Here is a 15,210-nt window from a genome sequence, read left to right as displayed (position 1 = left end):
AGTGGGTTTTCTCTTAAGTCTAGAATGCTAGTGAAAACTCACGTAGCCTTTCTTGATTACGATGGCTACTTTTAACCAATGTGAGGTTTTCACTAAAAGAATCTGAAATCCTGAGTCATCATTTACATCATTTACTCTTCTCCCTCCAAAGTTGATCAGGAGTCCAGGTTTGTCACTTCTGGGACGCTTGGGTGGCTCAGGGCATGATCCAGAATCGAGTCCCACATCACAATCCTTGTGGGGAGCCTGCTTCTCCCTCTGCCTGTCTCTGCCTCTCTCTCTGTGTGTCTCTCATGAATAAATAAAATCTTTAAGAAAAAAAAAGTTTGCCACTTCCTCTTTTGTGATGTGTCTCACATTTATCCCTTCCTTTAAATCCCCAAAATCAACACCTTATATCCAGACCCTTGAAATGTTCTGCCTGAATCTCTTTCAGCAATCTCCTAACTAATCTCCCCATTTGCGGTATCTGCCTCCCATCTGTCTTGCATAGTTCTAACTATGGCATTTTCTGCTCCAAGCCTTTCAACTACCTCCACTGCTTACAGAATGAGGTATAGATCTCTTAGTTTGGGGGCCACAGTTGGTTTCAAGTGCTGGCTCTGTCGCTTCCTAGCTATGTGACTTAGAACCTTCTTGCTCTCATTTGTTAAGTTAGGATAATACCAACTGCCTCATATGTCCTGTTTTTTTCTGGATCAGTCCCTGTCTATACTCCTACCGCATGTGATTAGCACACCACTTCAACTCTCAGAAGTGTCCTGATTTTGACACTAAATCATTCAGTCAATAAAGGATCATTAAAGGGATTTATTTTTTAAAGATTTTATTTATTTATTCATGAGAGACACACACACACACAGAGGCAGAGACACAGGCAGAGGGAGAAGCAGGCTCCACACAGGGAGCCCAATGTGGGACTCGATCCCAGGACTCCAGGACCACACTCTAGGCCGAAAGCAGGTGCTAAACCACTGCCACCCAGGGATCCCTCATTAAAAGGATTTAATGTGATGGTGCACATAAATATAACAGGTCTGGCATGATACTTTTTCCCCATTCCCTCAAATGTACCTTATACTTTGCTGCCTAAAATCATTATCTCTAACATCAGCAACTACAGAAAAACCTATGCCATACTACATAGTCTATCTTAGATGCTCTCTCCTCACCTCTAACTCCTACGGTAGGATAAACCTCTCTTATAATGTATATCGAACACTAGCCTGGGTCATGGTAATTTGTGACCATGTTTTAAGTGCCTCGGAGACTAGCTGTGGGGAAGACAGTGTCTGCTTCTGTTTCCTCTTAGTTGCACATGATACCTAGCAGTGTCCTCCACACAGAAGATACTCACTAAATGACTTAAATTTAGAAATAACCCAGATTTTTGGCCATAGAATTACATTCACTTCCAGAGAATTCACTCCTCCATCCACTGTTTGCTTAAGCCTCTGCTTTTCTTTTTCTCCTGATATCATTTCACTTGCTCATCAGTACCGTCATTAGAGTACCAAGGGGACTCTAATAGAAAGCTTTCCTCTTTCCTACCTGGCCATAACCCTGATTGCCTTGTGGTGACAATGGAGGAGGAATTCCTGGAGCAATGGACCTAGGAATACAGAATAACCAGGAGCACAGCCCTTTCAGCCAGACCGCCTTGGACCCAGGCTCTTTATCAGTTACAAGCTCAGAATCCAGGTAAAGCACTTGGGAAAAAGTATACAGTAAATAATTGATAAATGATAGCTATTCTTTTTCTTTTCCCTTCCAGTCAAATCAGAATGCTTTACTATGAAGTGAGGCCTCTCAGCAACATCCTCTACCCAGGACGGCCAAGTACAGGCTCTCAGCAGATACTATCTAGCCCACTCACAGCTCCGTCTTCTCTTTCTAGGATGTCTGATTTCTTCTCTCTCAGTTCCTCCCTCATTTATGCCAAGTCCAAGCTGGGGCCATTTCTAGCAGCTTCTCTGATCACCAGCAAGGATAAGAATCTTCCTGTTGGGTTCTCTAAGCATAACATTCACATCCAGGTTCAGGTTCGACCTCAAACCACACTCCAGGCAGCTCCTCCAGCTCCTCATTCTCTGTATTTCCACAAGCAGAAAATCTCTCAAAAGTTACACTAGTTACAGGCCCCTTCATTCTTTTTTTTAAGATTATTATTTATTTATTCATGAGAGACACAGAGAGAGAAGCAGAGACATAGGCAGAAGGAGAAGTAGGCTCCATGCAGGGAGCCCAATGTGGAACTCGATCCCAGGACCCAAGGATCACCACCTGAACAAGGCAGACACTCAACCACTGAGTCACCCAGGTGCCCCAGCCCCCTCTTCCTGTATCAATTTACAGCCTGAAATAACTTAGCTTTTCTCTTTTCTCACAATTGTTCCCACCATTCCAGTCTCTGCCACCTGCCCAATTATATATTGTATACATACAATTATACATCCCAGAGTAAAACCTGTCTTGCTTCTTTTTTTTAATTTATTTTTTATTGGTGTTCAATTTACTAACATACAGAATAACCCCCAGTGCCCGTCACCCATTCACTCCCACCCCCCGCCCTCCTCCCCTTCTACCACCCCTAGCTCGTTTCCCAGAGTTAGCAGTCTTTACGTTCTGTCTCCCTTTCTGATATTTCCCACACATTTCTTAATCCATTGGCTAAAATTCCAAATATTAGCAAACCAGGGTCAGTTAAGACAAGCTAGGGACTCTGGTCTCTAAACACACAGCTGAATAAAGGAATTATTCAGTATGGCAAACCTAGAGGACATTTAACTTCTCATATCTCAGGCAAAAGTAGTCTTTTTGTGGGGGGAGTGAGCTAAAATGAGCTTAAAGCATTTGAGGAGTTAATCAAAACTTCATTACATAAATGGAAGGCAACTTATATTTTCTTTATTTCAAACATGAGACTATACTTGCGTTCCTTGTCAGGACCTTAGGAAAAAAGCTTTAGAAATTGTAGCCTATCATTCACTCACCATATTTAAACAGGTTAAACAAGCACAACAACTATTTATCCAGACATGAAGACACTTAATTATTTAATTGTGACCTAGAATACAATCACCATGCAACTTAGGTATTAAAATACCCACATATCAAAACTAACAACATAATTAAAATTACTTCATCAACAAAAAGAAAAACCTAATAAAATCATGATTTTTTTTAACCTAATTTTCTCTCACTTAGTTCCTTAGCATTAAGCATTAATAAAACCGCAGCTCCCCCTTAAGCTCCCTGGCCATGATGATTTCCTGGCAGCTTGCAGAGGCCCCCAATCAGCCCAGACTTTGCCTTCTGTGCTTCAGACCTGACCTCTCACCTAAACCATTATTACAGCTTTTTATTTCTTAGTATAATAGCGTCAAGAAAAGAATCAAGTGAGGTACATGTTTTATTTAAATTTTCTTATGGAAAGGCATTATAGCTTGTTGTAAACGAGTCAAGCTGTATAGAAACGTATCAAATGGAATTGCAAACCCTCTAGCCCTGCCAACCCCCAATCTCCAAGGTAACAACTGATAACTGTTTCTCATGTCTTGTTCCAGAAAATGTCTATGCATATTTAAGTATACATATATACAAACTCATATCTACCCTTTAGCTCCCCTTTTCTTTCCGTTGTACAGATGGGATCATACAATACCATTCTGCACCTTTTTTTTCCACTTAAAATGTATCTTGGACACCATTCCCTATCATTATATATATAGATCTCTTTCTTAATGAAATGCACAGCATTCCATTGAGTGTATACATACACCATTATTAACATAACCAGTCTCTCATGATGGACATCAAGACTGTCAATAGTGAAAGAGGAACACAATGAAACAACATCTTTGTGAAAAGTGACTTTTATGTGGTTCCTTTTTAGACTAGATTCACTGAGACAAAAGAGATACACATCTTACATTTTGATAAGGACTTCCAAACTGCCCTCCTAATGGGCCCTAACAATTTATACTCCCACTGACACTGCACAGAAGGGGGCTGTGAAATCAATCACCCGGCCTGAAGTTCCTGTAGCACAAATAGGGAACTAGGTATTTAACACAAAAATAGCAAAGCACTGATGAGTTTGTTACATCTTTTATTTTAAAGCCTCTAGAAAACCAAACACCACAGTTGGTGGCAGCCACACCTCACTGTAATTAACTTTGCCCTCATCCAAATGCAAATTCAGAGGATGCTCTTCCTCAGATTAATCCAGGTCCTAAATAATGAATTCCTTAGGTTTGGAGATTTATTGAGCGAATTCAGCATAGAAGAGAAACCTACACTGCTCCTGGCAACATCACCCACAATTACCTCTAACATCAGAAGTGCTACATAATGGTGTGATATGAGGTGGTTTCCACTCACCCATAATTAGCTAAAGTCACTGGCAACGAAGGCACACTTTGAATATGTAAAACTCAGTATATCAGCATATTCATGGTTTGGGATAATACCACGACTGAGAGGTTTTGCTAGTTTAACAAAGAATCGGGTTTTTTTTCTGGTGACAGTCAACATCTCTAAGCATCATTGTGCAGAATCTAGTGGATCACATTTGGAACAACACTTGTTTAATATTTTCTTTTTTAAAAAAGATTTATTTATTTATTTGAGAGAGAGATATTGAGAGAGTGCAAAAGAGCACAAGTGGGAGGGAGGAGTAGGCTCCCCACTGAGCAGGGAGCCCAATTCGGGGCTCAGATCCCAGGTCCCTGGGATCATGACTTGAGCCAAAGGCAGATGCTTAACCAACTGAGCCACTCAGGTGTCCCTAACATTCTCTATTTTGCAAAACACCTTAGCATATCCTCCCTCATTTAACTTTCATGGCAATCCTGGTAGGAAGGCAAGGTAATTATTACTCATAAAACAAAGATTCCATGAACACATAAGTGTGTGCTGGGTACTCTCTGCTAGGTAGTTGGTATATGAAGATGAATGAGACCCTCCTCTCATCCACTGTTGCCCTGCCCCATTCCATCAATCCCCAAAGCCTTCACATTGCATTTAGGATACTTAGTAACAGAGTCTGCAGTTTCATCCTGTGTCCCTGGATATCTCAATCACCATCATCCAGCCACAGTGGACCACACTGGGTAAGAATCTGGGTTCTTGCCCCCTCAGGGACTTCTGCTTCATTTCTTCTGCCTGGGATGCTCTTCCCCCAACTTTTTGCCTAGAGCTCCTACTCATCTTCTGGTGTCAGCTGAACCTGTCACTTTGTCCCAGACCCTCTTCCCCAGTAAGCTGTGTTTTATATATTATTCTTTTTATAGGACTTTACTTCCTAGCACTATTATTTTATAATGAAATATTTGTGTATTTGTTTGCATTCCAACTCCCCTACACGACTACAAGGCTTAGAGGGCAATAATCACGACTTTTGTGTTCACTGCTATAACTCTAGCACCTGCCCAATGCAGTGCCTGGCACACAGCAGACATGAAAACAAAAGTTCTGAACAAATACAGCCAATGCCCTCAAGGGGTACATGCTATAGTGGGGAAACATATGAAGAAGTAGAAGGCTAATTTTACCAGAGGATGGGCCAGGTTTCAGGAAAGACTACAGAGAAGAAATGACCCTTACCTGATGGCTCAAAGTAGACAGCTGCCCCAAATATAACCTACTGAAATGATCTAGGCCATCTTCTCTGACTGCAGACAGAGAAGAGCAAGAGCTGTGCAGTGTCTCTCAGACTTTTGGCTTTGATATCTGGGTGGATGGTGGTTCAATCATTCAATGGAGAGAATGAGGCTCTCTCTCATCATTATTATCTATTACCAGGGTACAGAACCCAAGGAAAAGAAGGCCATAGCAGAGTTGAAAATTTGGATAGTGGTGATTCCTCTACCCACCTGGCTCTCATCACTCTCAAGCTAAATAGGAAAAGCTCATGATTTCAACCTGGGAATATTCAGTGCTAAGTCATAGATGGCCACAGGCCATGCCAGGACAAGGGAGGATGGTGGAAGGACCAGAAGGCTTAGCACAGACAGGGCCAGGAGGCTACTCTTCATCTGAACACTTACTCTGACCAGAAGATGTCAATAATGTGATTTAATATAAGGAAGTACTGAATAGTCTATTGTATACCTAAAACTACTAATATAACACTGTATATTAACTAGGGTTAAAAATAAAAACTTAGTAATAATAATAATAATAATGTAATTTAGTGTGCTTTGCTTTTTTGCATGAGGGCCAGAATAAGGGAAGAAAAAGATTCAGTGTCCTGAATATCTCACATGCTTGGTAAGATCTATTTCATTTCCACTGGATAGTCCCTTTCCTGGATTTAGTTCTAACAGGTCTATGTTGCAATTTCTGGGTTACTCTTCATGGAAGTAGTCAGGGCAGAAATTCTAAATAAATATAATAAAATGCTACCTAATGTTTGAATGGTATTGAGTTGAAAAGCATCAAAATATGCCATTACTAAGGGGGTTACCTCATCCTATTAACTCCTCAACAGCTTCTTTGGTCTGGCCACAGGTCTATAAATACCCAGGGTATTAGCAGAGGTAGGAAAAAAAGGAGAATCTGGCATTTGCTGCCACCCAGAGTGAAACTCTCTAGTCCCTTCTCCCCCATCCTGCCACACACAGAGCATCATCACATGAAACAGGAAGCTTTGAATCATAATTCTGGTTAAAACATAACCTATAGTTTATTTCAAAAATGTCAACAGAGTGCCAGGAAGAAAAAAACACACTCTAGAAGCCTCACAAAAAAAAAAAAAAAAAAAAAAAAAAAACAATCCTTTGGGGGGAAAAAGCCCTTAACTTTTCAAAGTAGCAATAATGTGTAGTAGAGAAAGACTAACATTTATCAGAAAATTATAAAATAGCCAAGCCAAGGGGAGGCAGCATAATTGCAGTAGGGCTAAATGGGCAGACAGGCTGGCAGAGTGAGCCCTAAGCACTGATTATCAGGAGCCTGGGCCTTGTCTTGGCTTGATGCACCATGTGACAGCTGTGTGACCCAGAATCAGTTTCCCTAGGCCTCAGTTTCCTCCTCTGTAAGATGAGATGTTTGAAATGGATCACCTTAAAGGATCCTTTCCAGTTTAAAAACATCCCTTTAAGAGTACATTGATTATTTTTTCTGCTGCAATTATAGTACAATCAGAACAGCTTCAACAGGTGAGTGTTTTGGTGATTCTCATTCAAATCTGAGAAGCCAATATTGTCATACCCTTTCGCATATTTTAATAGTAAAGGTCAACATTTGTAAGTGCTTAATAAGTGGCAGGCAAGGCTCTGTATGTATTAACTCATTTCATCCTCCCAATAATCCCATGAGTAGGCGGGATTATTATTAGCCCATTTTACAAGTGAGGAAGGTGAGGCACAAAGACATAAAAATAACTTGCCCGCAGTTAGCAGTGACAGCCAATATACAAACTCAGGGAGTCTGTCTCCAGAGGCTACACTTGACCCCTCCTCTCCATGAGACAATGGAGACTTTCAGAGTTTAGGTACCTTTGGCTACCACCTGGAGGCACTGGGTTTGAATTCAGATGTATCAGATTCCAAGGCCCATGGTCCTTCCACAGCTGTATGCTTGATAAAGAATGCCTGGCTTTTAGAGATGCATTTTCTGAAAGAGTATTTTGCCCCCTACCCATTCCCCCCACCTTTTCTGCCTTACTTAGGAGTTGTAGGGGGCAATAATGAAAAGGAACCAAGAACACCTTTCTTGCACCTGCCATAGGTGAGACACTAAGCCAGATAAAGAGGAAAAGGGGAGAGGCTCGATGCTCTGCTTCCTTACTCCCGCTCTAACGACATGACTTTTGTTTGACAGGTAGGAGCAGATGGCTTTTCCCAATTTTTGCAAAATCTCCCTGCCTCTCCCTGCTCTCACCTCCCAGAAGAGTTTCTGGAGTCAATAGGAGAGATGGCCAAAAATCACAAGAATACTTGAGGAAGTATTAGTAGCAAAAAAAAAAAAGCAAAAGAAAACACAAAAAATAAAAACAAAACAAAACTGCACTGACCAAACCCCTTGGGGTCTTGCGTTCTTTTTTTAATGTGGGGGGGGGCACAGAGTGACTGAAGCAGCTTTCTAGAAGCCCACAAAATTCACTACTTTTTGGTGGCAATATTACTATATATTGCATTTTCCAATAACTTATTTTTATTATAAAAGTAGAGCATGCTCGTATAAAATCTAGAAAATAAAAGAATGAAAAAGGGGAAAAAATAAGTGCATCCTACTACCTGGAAATAGCCACTTTAATAACTTTGGTTCCTTTCCTTCCATACCATATTTGTTGTCACATTCACAGGCATATATGTAACATGTAAACACATATAACCCCACACTTAAATTAAAAAGACAGAAATAGAATAGTCACATATTTTTCCATTGTATCATGAAGATTTTCCTCGGTGTGAGTCTTGACATTTAATGGCCAGATATTTTACTGTGTGGACCTGCCAAAACTTACACACATTCCCCTACTATGGAAACTATGTCTTCAGTTTTTCACTATTATGAATACGACAGTACATAATGCTGTGCACACAATTGGAGATTTCCTTCAGAAGTTACACTTTTTAGAAGATTAGCAAGGAATCCATGTTATTTACAGAAAAATTGCAAGATACAAATAAGTAAAAATAAAGTCAACTGTAACTTCTTTAATGCTTTCTTGTACATCCCCTCAGATTTTTTTTATAAATTTATTTTTTATTGGTGTTCAATTTGCCAACATATAGAATAACACCCAGTGTGATTTTTCTTTATATTATACATACATGGACACAAACACATCTTAAAATGGGGGTCATAGTATTAATTAAAAAATAAGTTAACTAATAATAGTTACCACGTATTGATTACTGACCACATGCCAGGCACTATGATTTTCTCATACTCCCAACTACCCTATGTATTAGCTCCACTGTTCTCAAACTTGTCTAACACACTGGAGTCATCCGGGGAGCTTCAAAACTCCTTAAGGCTGCAACCAGTCCCCAAAGATTGAGGACTTTAATCAATTGGGCTTGGGAGGGTTTAAGAGATCCCCGGATGATCCTAATGGGTGTACAAGTTGGGAATTATTAGGTTCACTGCTATTTTGTCCCTCTTTTACTAAAGTGGAAGCTGAGGAATACCCACGTGAGAAACTTCCCAACATCACACAGCTGATAAAGCTGGGATTTTGGGGCACCTGGGTGCTCAGTTGGTTAAGTGGCTGCCGTTAGCTCAGGTCATGATCCCAGGGTCCTGGGATTGAGCCCCACATCGGGCTCCCTGCTGGGTGGGCAGCCTGCTTCTCCCTCTCCAATGCTTGTGCTCTCCTGCTTTCTCCTTCTCTCTCTCAAATAAATAAAATCTTAAAAAAAAAAAAAAAAGCGCTGGGATTTCAATTCAACCCAGAGCCCAGACTTTTTCTTTTTTGAGTATGGTTGACACACAATGTTACATTACTTTCTAGTGTAATACAGTGAGTCTACAAGTCTATACATAATGCTGTGCTCGCCACAAGCTACCATCTGTCACCATGCAAAGCTATTACAATACCATTCACTATATTCCCTATGTTGTACCTTTCATCCCCGGAGCCCAGACTTTTAACTATTTATAATCTGGTATCTGCTTCCCCCACCACCACTCATACTATCATATTATGGACCTATTTTCTATGTTAATAAGTAGAACTTGACATTATCCTTTCTAGTAACTACACTATTCCACTGTATCACTACTTCAGAATGCCAGTGTTAACCAATTTTTCCCACTATAGAAAATGCTGCAATGGATATCCTTATTGACACACCTCTATGCACATTCTTAATTACTTCCCTGGGACAAATTCCAAAAAAAATGCTCGGTCAAAAGGTAAACATGTTCTTTTTAAAGTTTGTGATAAACACTGCCAAACTGACATTCCCAACAGAAGTGTCTAAGAATGCCTGTTTCCTTGTGTCCTTGCCAACACTGAGTTTTGTCATTTCTTTTTAATCTTTGCAAATTATATTGGAGAAAATGGTATGTCATCTTAAATCTCCTTTCTTTACCACTAAGAACATTTTTTCACACTGGCCATTAAGATTTCTTCTTTGAAGTATTTTCCTATTCCCATCTTTTGCTAGTCAAACACATATTTTTCCCATTGCTCTGTAAGTCTACGTTTTAAAAATAATGAGTCTTATTAGGATTGCTTCCAGTTTTCTCATTAACTATATGGGTTTTGGAGGAATTTAAAATTTTCATATAGTTCATTACATTAATCTTTTATTATTTTACCTTTAACATTATGCATACAAATACCTTCCCTATCCCACAATTATATAGCCTCCTATATTTTTTAGTTCCATTATCATCTCTCTTTTTTAAAAAAAGTTTTAATTCTTTAATGTAGCAGTTCCCAAACAGGATTACACATCAGAATTACTTACAGAGTTTTTTTTTTTTTTTAATGTTCAGGTCCTAAAACTGAATCAAAATTTGGGGGTCTGAGACCTGAGCAGGCACATTTTTTAAAGCACCATGGACAATTCTGAGGTACCCTCTCCTTTATTAAGAAACACTATTTTAACATTCTAAATTTTTATGGGTGTCCTTTTTTCCAAATTACCTCAGCACATTTTTTAATTAAATAAATCATTTCATGAATTTGAAATGCTACTACCTTTATCCTGGTTGGCAAGCTCCATGAGAACAGAGACCATACCTGTTTTACCAACCAGTGTACCTCTAGGGCTCAGCACAGTGCCTAGTGCATAACTCATACCTAATAAACAATAATTGAATAAATAAATAACATCTGACAACACATCTCCAACCTCATCCCACCTCAAACTGGCTAATCCTCTTATCAATAATTTCTTGACCATTAGACCAAGAAAACTGATGGTATTAATGATGACCCTGAATTATAAAAAATATATTAAATTACGCCCAGTAGACTGTTTTTATAGGAGCCAGGAAATGTGTTAGAGTGTTTCACCAAATGAAGTCGAAATAATAATGTTGGCCATGTTTAAGAGGTACAGGAATTCTGATAAAATTCTCCACAGAGGAGCTAAATAACATTGACCTGAGAAACAAAGAAGACTTGGCTTCAGGGCACCTGAGTGGCTCAGTGGTTGATCATCAGCCTTTGGCTCAGGTTGTAATCCCAGGGTCCTGGGATCGAATTCCACATCAGGATCCCCACAGGGAGCCTGCTTCTCCATCTGCCTATGTCTCTGCCTCTCTCTGTGTCACTCATGAATAAATAAATAAAATCTTAAAAAAAAAGGAAGAAGACTTGGCTTCCTCTAGTTCTTAGAGTTCCTCAACTAGCTCCAGAAACTGACTCAGAGCTTCCCTGAGCCGAGGCTAGACCCACACATTCCCTCTTCCATGAGCCAATGGAAAGAAAAGTAGAATAGGGAGCCAGGACACCTGGGTTTTACTCCTGTCACCACTACAAACCTGTTTGAGCATAGGTATGTCACTTAACCTCTGGGGTTGGATTAGATGTATTCTAAGGATCTCTTCATATCTAAACTTCCACAGACCCAAATGGTCCACCACAGGGCAGGGCTTTCAAGGGCAACCTAAAATTCTATGTCCTGAGTGCTTTGCATATATTAATCTTCAACATGATCCTATAAGGTGAATTCTATTATTATTCCCATTTTACAAAGGAGGAAACTGAGACACAGAGAGGTTAAGGGACCTGCCCAAGGTCTCACAGCTACCAAGTGATAGAACAAGTGATAGAACCAGCAGAATTGAACCCAAAACTATATTTTTAACTATTATACCACACTGCCAGCCAAACTATCGCTATACTGTGCTCGTCATTGCAGAGTTTGCACAAACAAAGAATAAGTTGCAATTACTTATATGGAACACTCCCCTCTTCACTAATGCTCGGAAAATTCGGTTTTATGCCAATGTCATTTTAAGCAGATCCCATTTCAGAGCCCGAGATAGCAAAATACATTATTTATTAAGAAAATACAACATTTTCTTAAGAACTGGCATCCATTAAACTGTTTTTATTAGAAAATAAATAAATCATTAACTACTAATGATGTTTCCATTAAACAGAGAAAAAAACACAAGCTCTTTATGCATCATTAGGAACAAAACTTTCGATCCCCGCCTGTACAAACTTCAGTTCCACACTCCCACCACTATCTTTTAATCATGGACCTGACAGCCCACAGGTGTCTCAAGCAGAAGAGGCCAAACCCAAGTCAAGACACTAACTTCCCACGATCTCCATGCCCTTCTGACCACCTCCCCATGGTTCCCATCCTGGTGGCTGGCACCATCAGCCCCAAGCACCCAAACTGGAGGTTCAGCCTGGGCAGTTCCCCCCACAACCAGTCACAGGGCATTTCTAGAATTTATCTCCTGGATCTCTCACCCTTGCTGCCCTGCTTCTTCTGAGACCCCCATCTCTTTCCCTCAACTACTCTACCAGAAGCCTTCCAACCAGGTCCTGGCTTACTTTCTCTCCAGCTTCAACTCCACCTCAACACTGCTGCCAAAATAATCTTTCTAGAACAAAATCTGATTATGTTACTTCCCTGTTTAGAATCTTTGTCTCCAGGATAAAGTGTAAAATCCTTCCTAGAACATACAAGGTTCTTTATTATGTGGCCCCCAACTACCTTCCCTGCTTCATCCGAGGTCATGGCCCACACAACTCACACAAGGAACTAACTTGGAAGTTTTCAAACAGTACTTTTCTGTCTGCCCAGAATGCAATTCTCTCGTTTGCCCATCTGGCAAACTCCCACTCATTTTTTTTAGATCAGCTCAAAATTCAAAATTCGACATGGTTTTCTCTGGGCTTCCGTCACATTCTGCACCTCCCCCTATTAAAATACTTATTTCAACCTAATATAACTATTTGTTTATATGTATGTCTTTCCCATAAGGCAAGGGACCCTCTAGGGCTCTGTACCTTTTGCATCTCAGTACCATATTTGTTGAATGAAAGAATGTCTCGGGATTTAAACAGGAATTTCCAAACTGCACCTGATCAATGTCCACTGTGTGCATCAAAGCAAGCAATACAGGCCAAATCCCATTTCAATGAACATCTTCAAATCGACAATCCTCCTACATCAAAAATACTTAACATTTGTGTGCCTTCATACTTGAGGCCAAAATCAACAGGAGACAGTTTTATTTTTATTTTTTAAAGATTTTATTTATTTATTCATGAGAGACACAGAAAGAGAGGCAGAGACACAGGCAGAGGGAGAAGCAGGCTCCCTGTGCGGAGCCCGATGTGGGACTCAATCCCAGGACCCCAGGATCACAACCTGAGCCAAAGGCTCAGGCTCAACCACTGAGCCACCCAGGTGCCCCAACAGGAGACAGTTCTAAGAGATACACTAGACAACCAACAAACCTACCTGTTGAATACTTATGGCTATTCAAGTTCTTGCATATTCTACTCCATCTAAGTGATCCTTAACCTTTTGTGAATCATTGACTACTTTGGGCAGTGTTTGCCTATCATTTCTTAAACCCACACTCCCTTTTGAGAAACAAAAATCCCACATACCCCCAGAAATTCTGATACTCTCCCAAAAGGCACAATCCTCAACCCCACCAAAAATAAAAAAATAACTTATTATGTGGGAGGAATCCCCAGGTTTCCAAGAGATGTAAACCCATCTCTTGGGAGAGATCGTTGAGTTTTGCTCTTGGGTAGTTCATAGTATTTAAACAAACATTTTCTTTCTATCACCAAATATAAACATTATAACATTAAATATGCTTTAAAGTTTTTATTGGGAAGAGGAAGCCAAGGAGGTGCTGACATCTGTCTCTCCCACCATGGAGAACCTTATGATAGGAATTTGCAGGAAACAAAATGAAAAACACTAATATGAAAAAAAAATCCTCTGTTTCCTCATGTATAACCCCACAAGCACATGCTCAAACAGAGGGAGTTTTTTGAAAATGCTTCTGGCATTACTTTTTCCTGCTACTTCCCTCCTCCTCCCCCTCCACTTCTACTTTAGCCTTTTTTTTTTTTTTTTTTTAGCCTTTTTTTTTTTATTGGTGTTCAATTTACTAACATACAGAATAACCCCCAGTGCTACTTTAAAATACATTAAATTTCTAGCTAGCAGCAACTTCTTTTAAATTAATATACTTTGTCCTTGCAAAAAAAAAAAATATATACTTTGTCCTTGCGAAGACAAAGGGTTAAATTAAAGAAACAGCTGGCTGCCTGCCACTGGCTTGGGGGATTGGGTTGGGATGGAGGATAGAGAAGGAGGAAAAAGAACAGTTAAAGAAATAAGTGCTAATTTCTTACCCTGCCACATGGCCATCTTGATCCTATCCTCTCCCACGTTGGGAGTCACACACTCAGTTCCTCAAATTCCTCCGGTTTTGTGAGGAGGCTTGAATGGGATGTGTAGATGGAACAACAGCAACTGTGTGGCCTTGTCACGTAGCTCAAGCCCTGAACCTAAAAATGTGAACAGAAAAATGAATACCTACATTAATAAAAAAAAAAAACATTTCAAATCCCTAAAAATTACCTCCTATCCTCTTTGAACCTCTCTTTCAATGAAATGCAGACATGGGTAGTGTCAAGTTTTTCCCAGCGAGGTATTGCTTTAAAAAGACAGAATGGGAAGATCTAGAGTCAGTTATCACTGCCACTGAGTGCTGTCCAATTCTGCATGAATCACTGGATCTTCAGTAAATAGGTTTCAGAATCTCAAAGGATGGGTGGTTGAATGAGATAACCATTTAATGTCTTTCCTATCTCGAAGCTCCACAGATTGGGGAATGAAGAGCAACATAACATCCAATGGCCTCACCCCCCAACACCAACTTTACATTTAAAAATTAGTAGAAAGGGGAGCAAATTTTGTAATACTTAACGTTTTTAAATCACCCCCGTATAGGAATGGAAAAGAAAGGAAGTATAATTTAAAAAGTTAAGAGCAATGCCCTTTGGGTCATGGTTCTTCCTCTCTGCTTCATTATACTTTTCCACACTTTGCCAATGTCCTATAGGAAGCATATATTGCTTTTATATTCAGGGGCTAGAAGAACCAAAGACAAAGAAAAATGTACAAAGAGAATACTAATTTAAGTACAACCAAATTAATTCTGCTGATTCCTAAATTTAAAACATCAGGGGTATCCCTGGGTGGCTAAGCGGTTTAGTGCCTGCCTTCAGCCCAGGGCGAGATCCTGGAG

At 40.0% G+C, this 15,210-nt stretch overlaps 1 protein-coding gene across 5 annotated transcripts in view; it reads right to left on the bottom strand.

The window, feature by feature from the left end:
- The window catches only part of CLCN5 (chloride voltage-gated channel 5), a 155,172-nt gene that overhangs the window by 138,156 nt on the left and 1,806 nt on the right, over positions 1-15,210 (bottom strand). For all 5 annotated transcript variants that reach the window (XM_038587444.1, XM_038587447.1, XM_038587445.1 and 2 more), the window contains exon 3: positions 14,312-14,467. Coding sequence is in view for 2 of the 5 variants with exons in the window: in XM_038587445.1 (XP_038443373.1) it covers positions 14,312-14,327 (16 nt within the window). In the remaining 3 variants the exon portion in view is untranslated. The remainder of the gene's footprint in view (positions 1-14,311; positions 14,468-15,210) is intronic.

The sequence above is a fragment of the Canis lupus genome, chromosome X, assembly GCF_011100685.1.
Source record: "Canis lupus familiaris isolate Mischka breed German Shepherd chromosome X, alternate assembly UU_Cfam_GSD_1.0, whole genome shotgun sequence".
NCBI lineage: Eukaryota > Metazoa > Chordata > Mammalia > Carnivora > Canidae > Canis > Canis lupus.
Note: the sequence above shows the minus strand (reverse complement) of the source record. Positions and strands in the feature narration are given on the sequence as shown.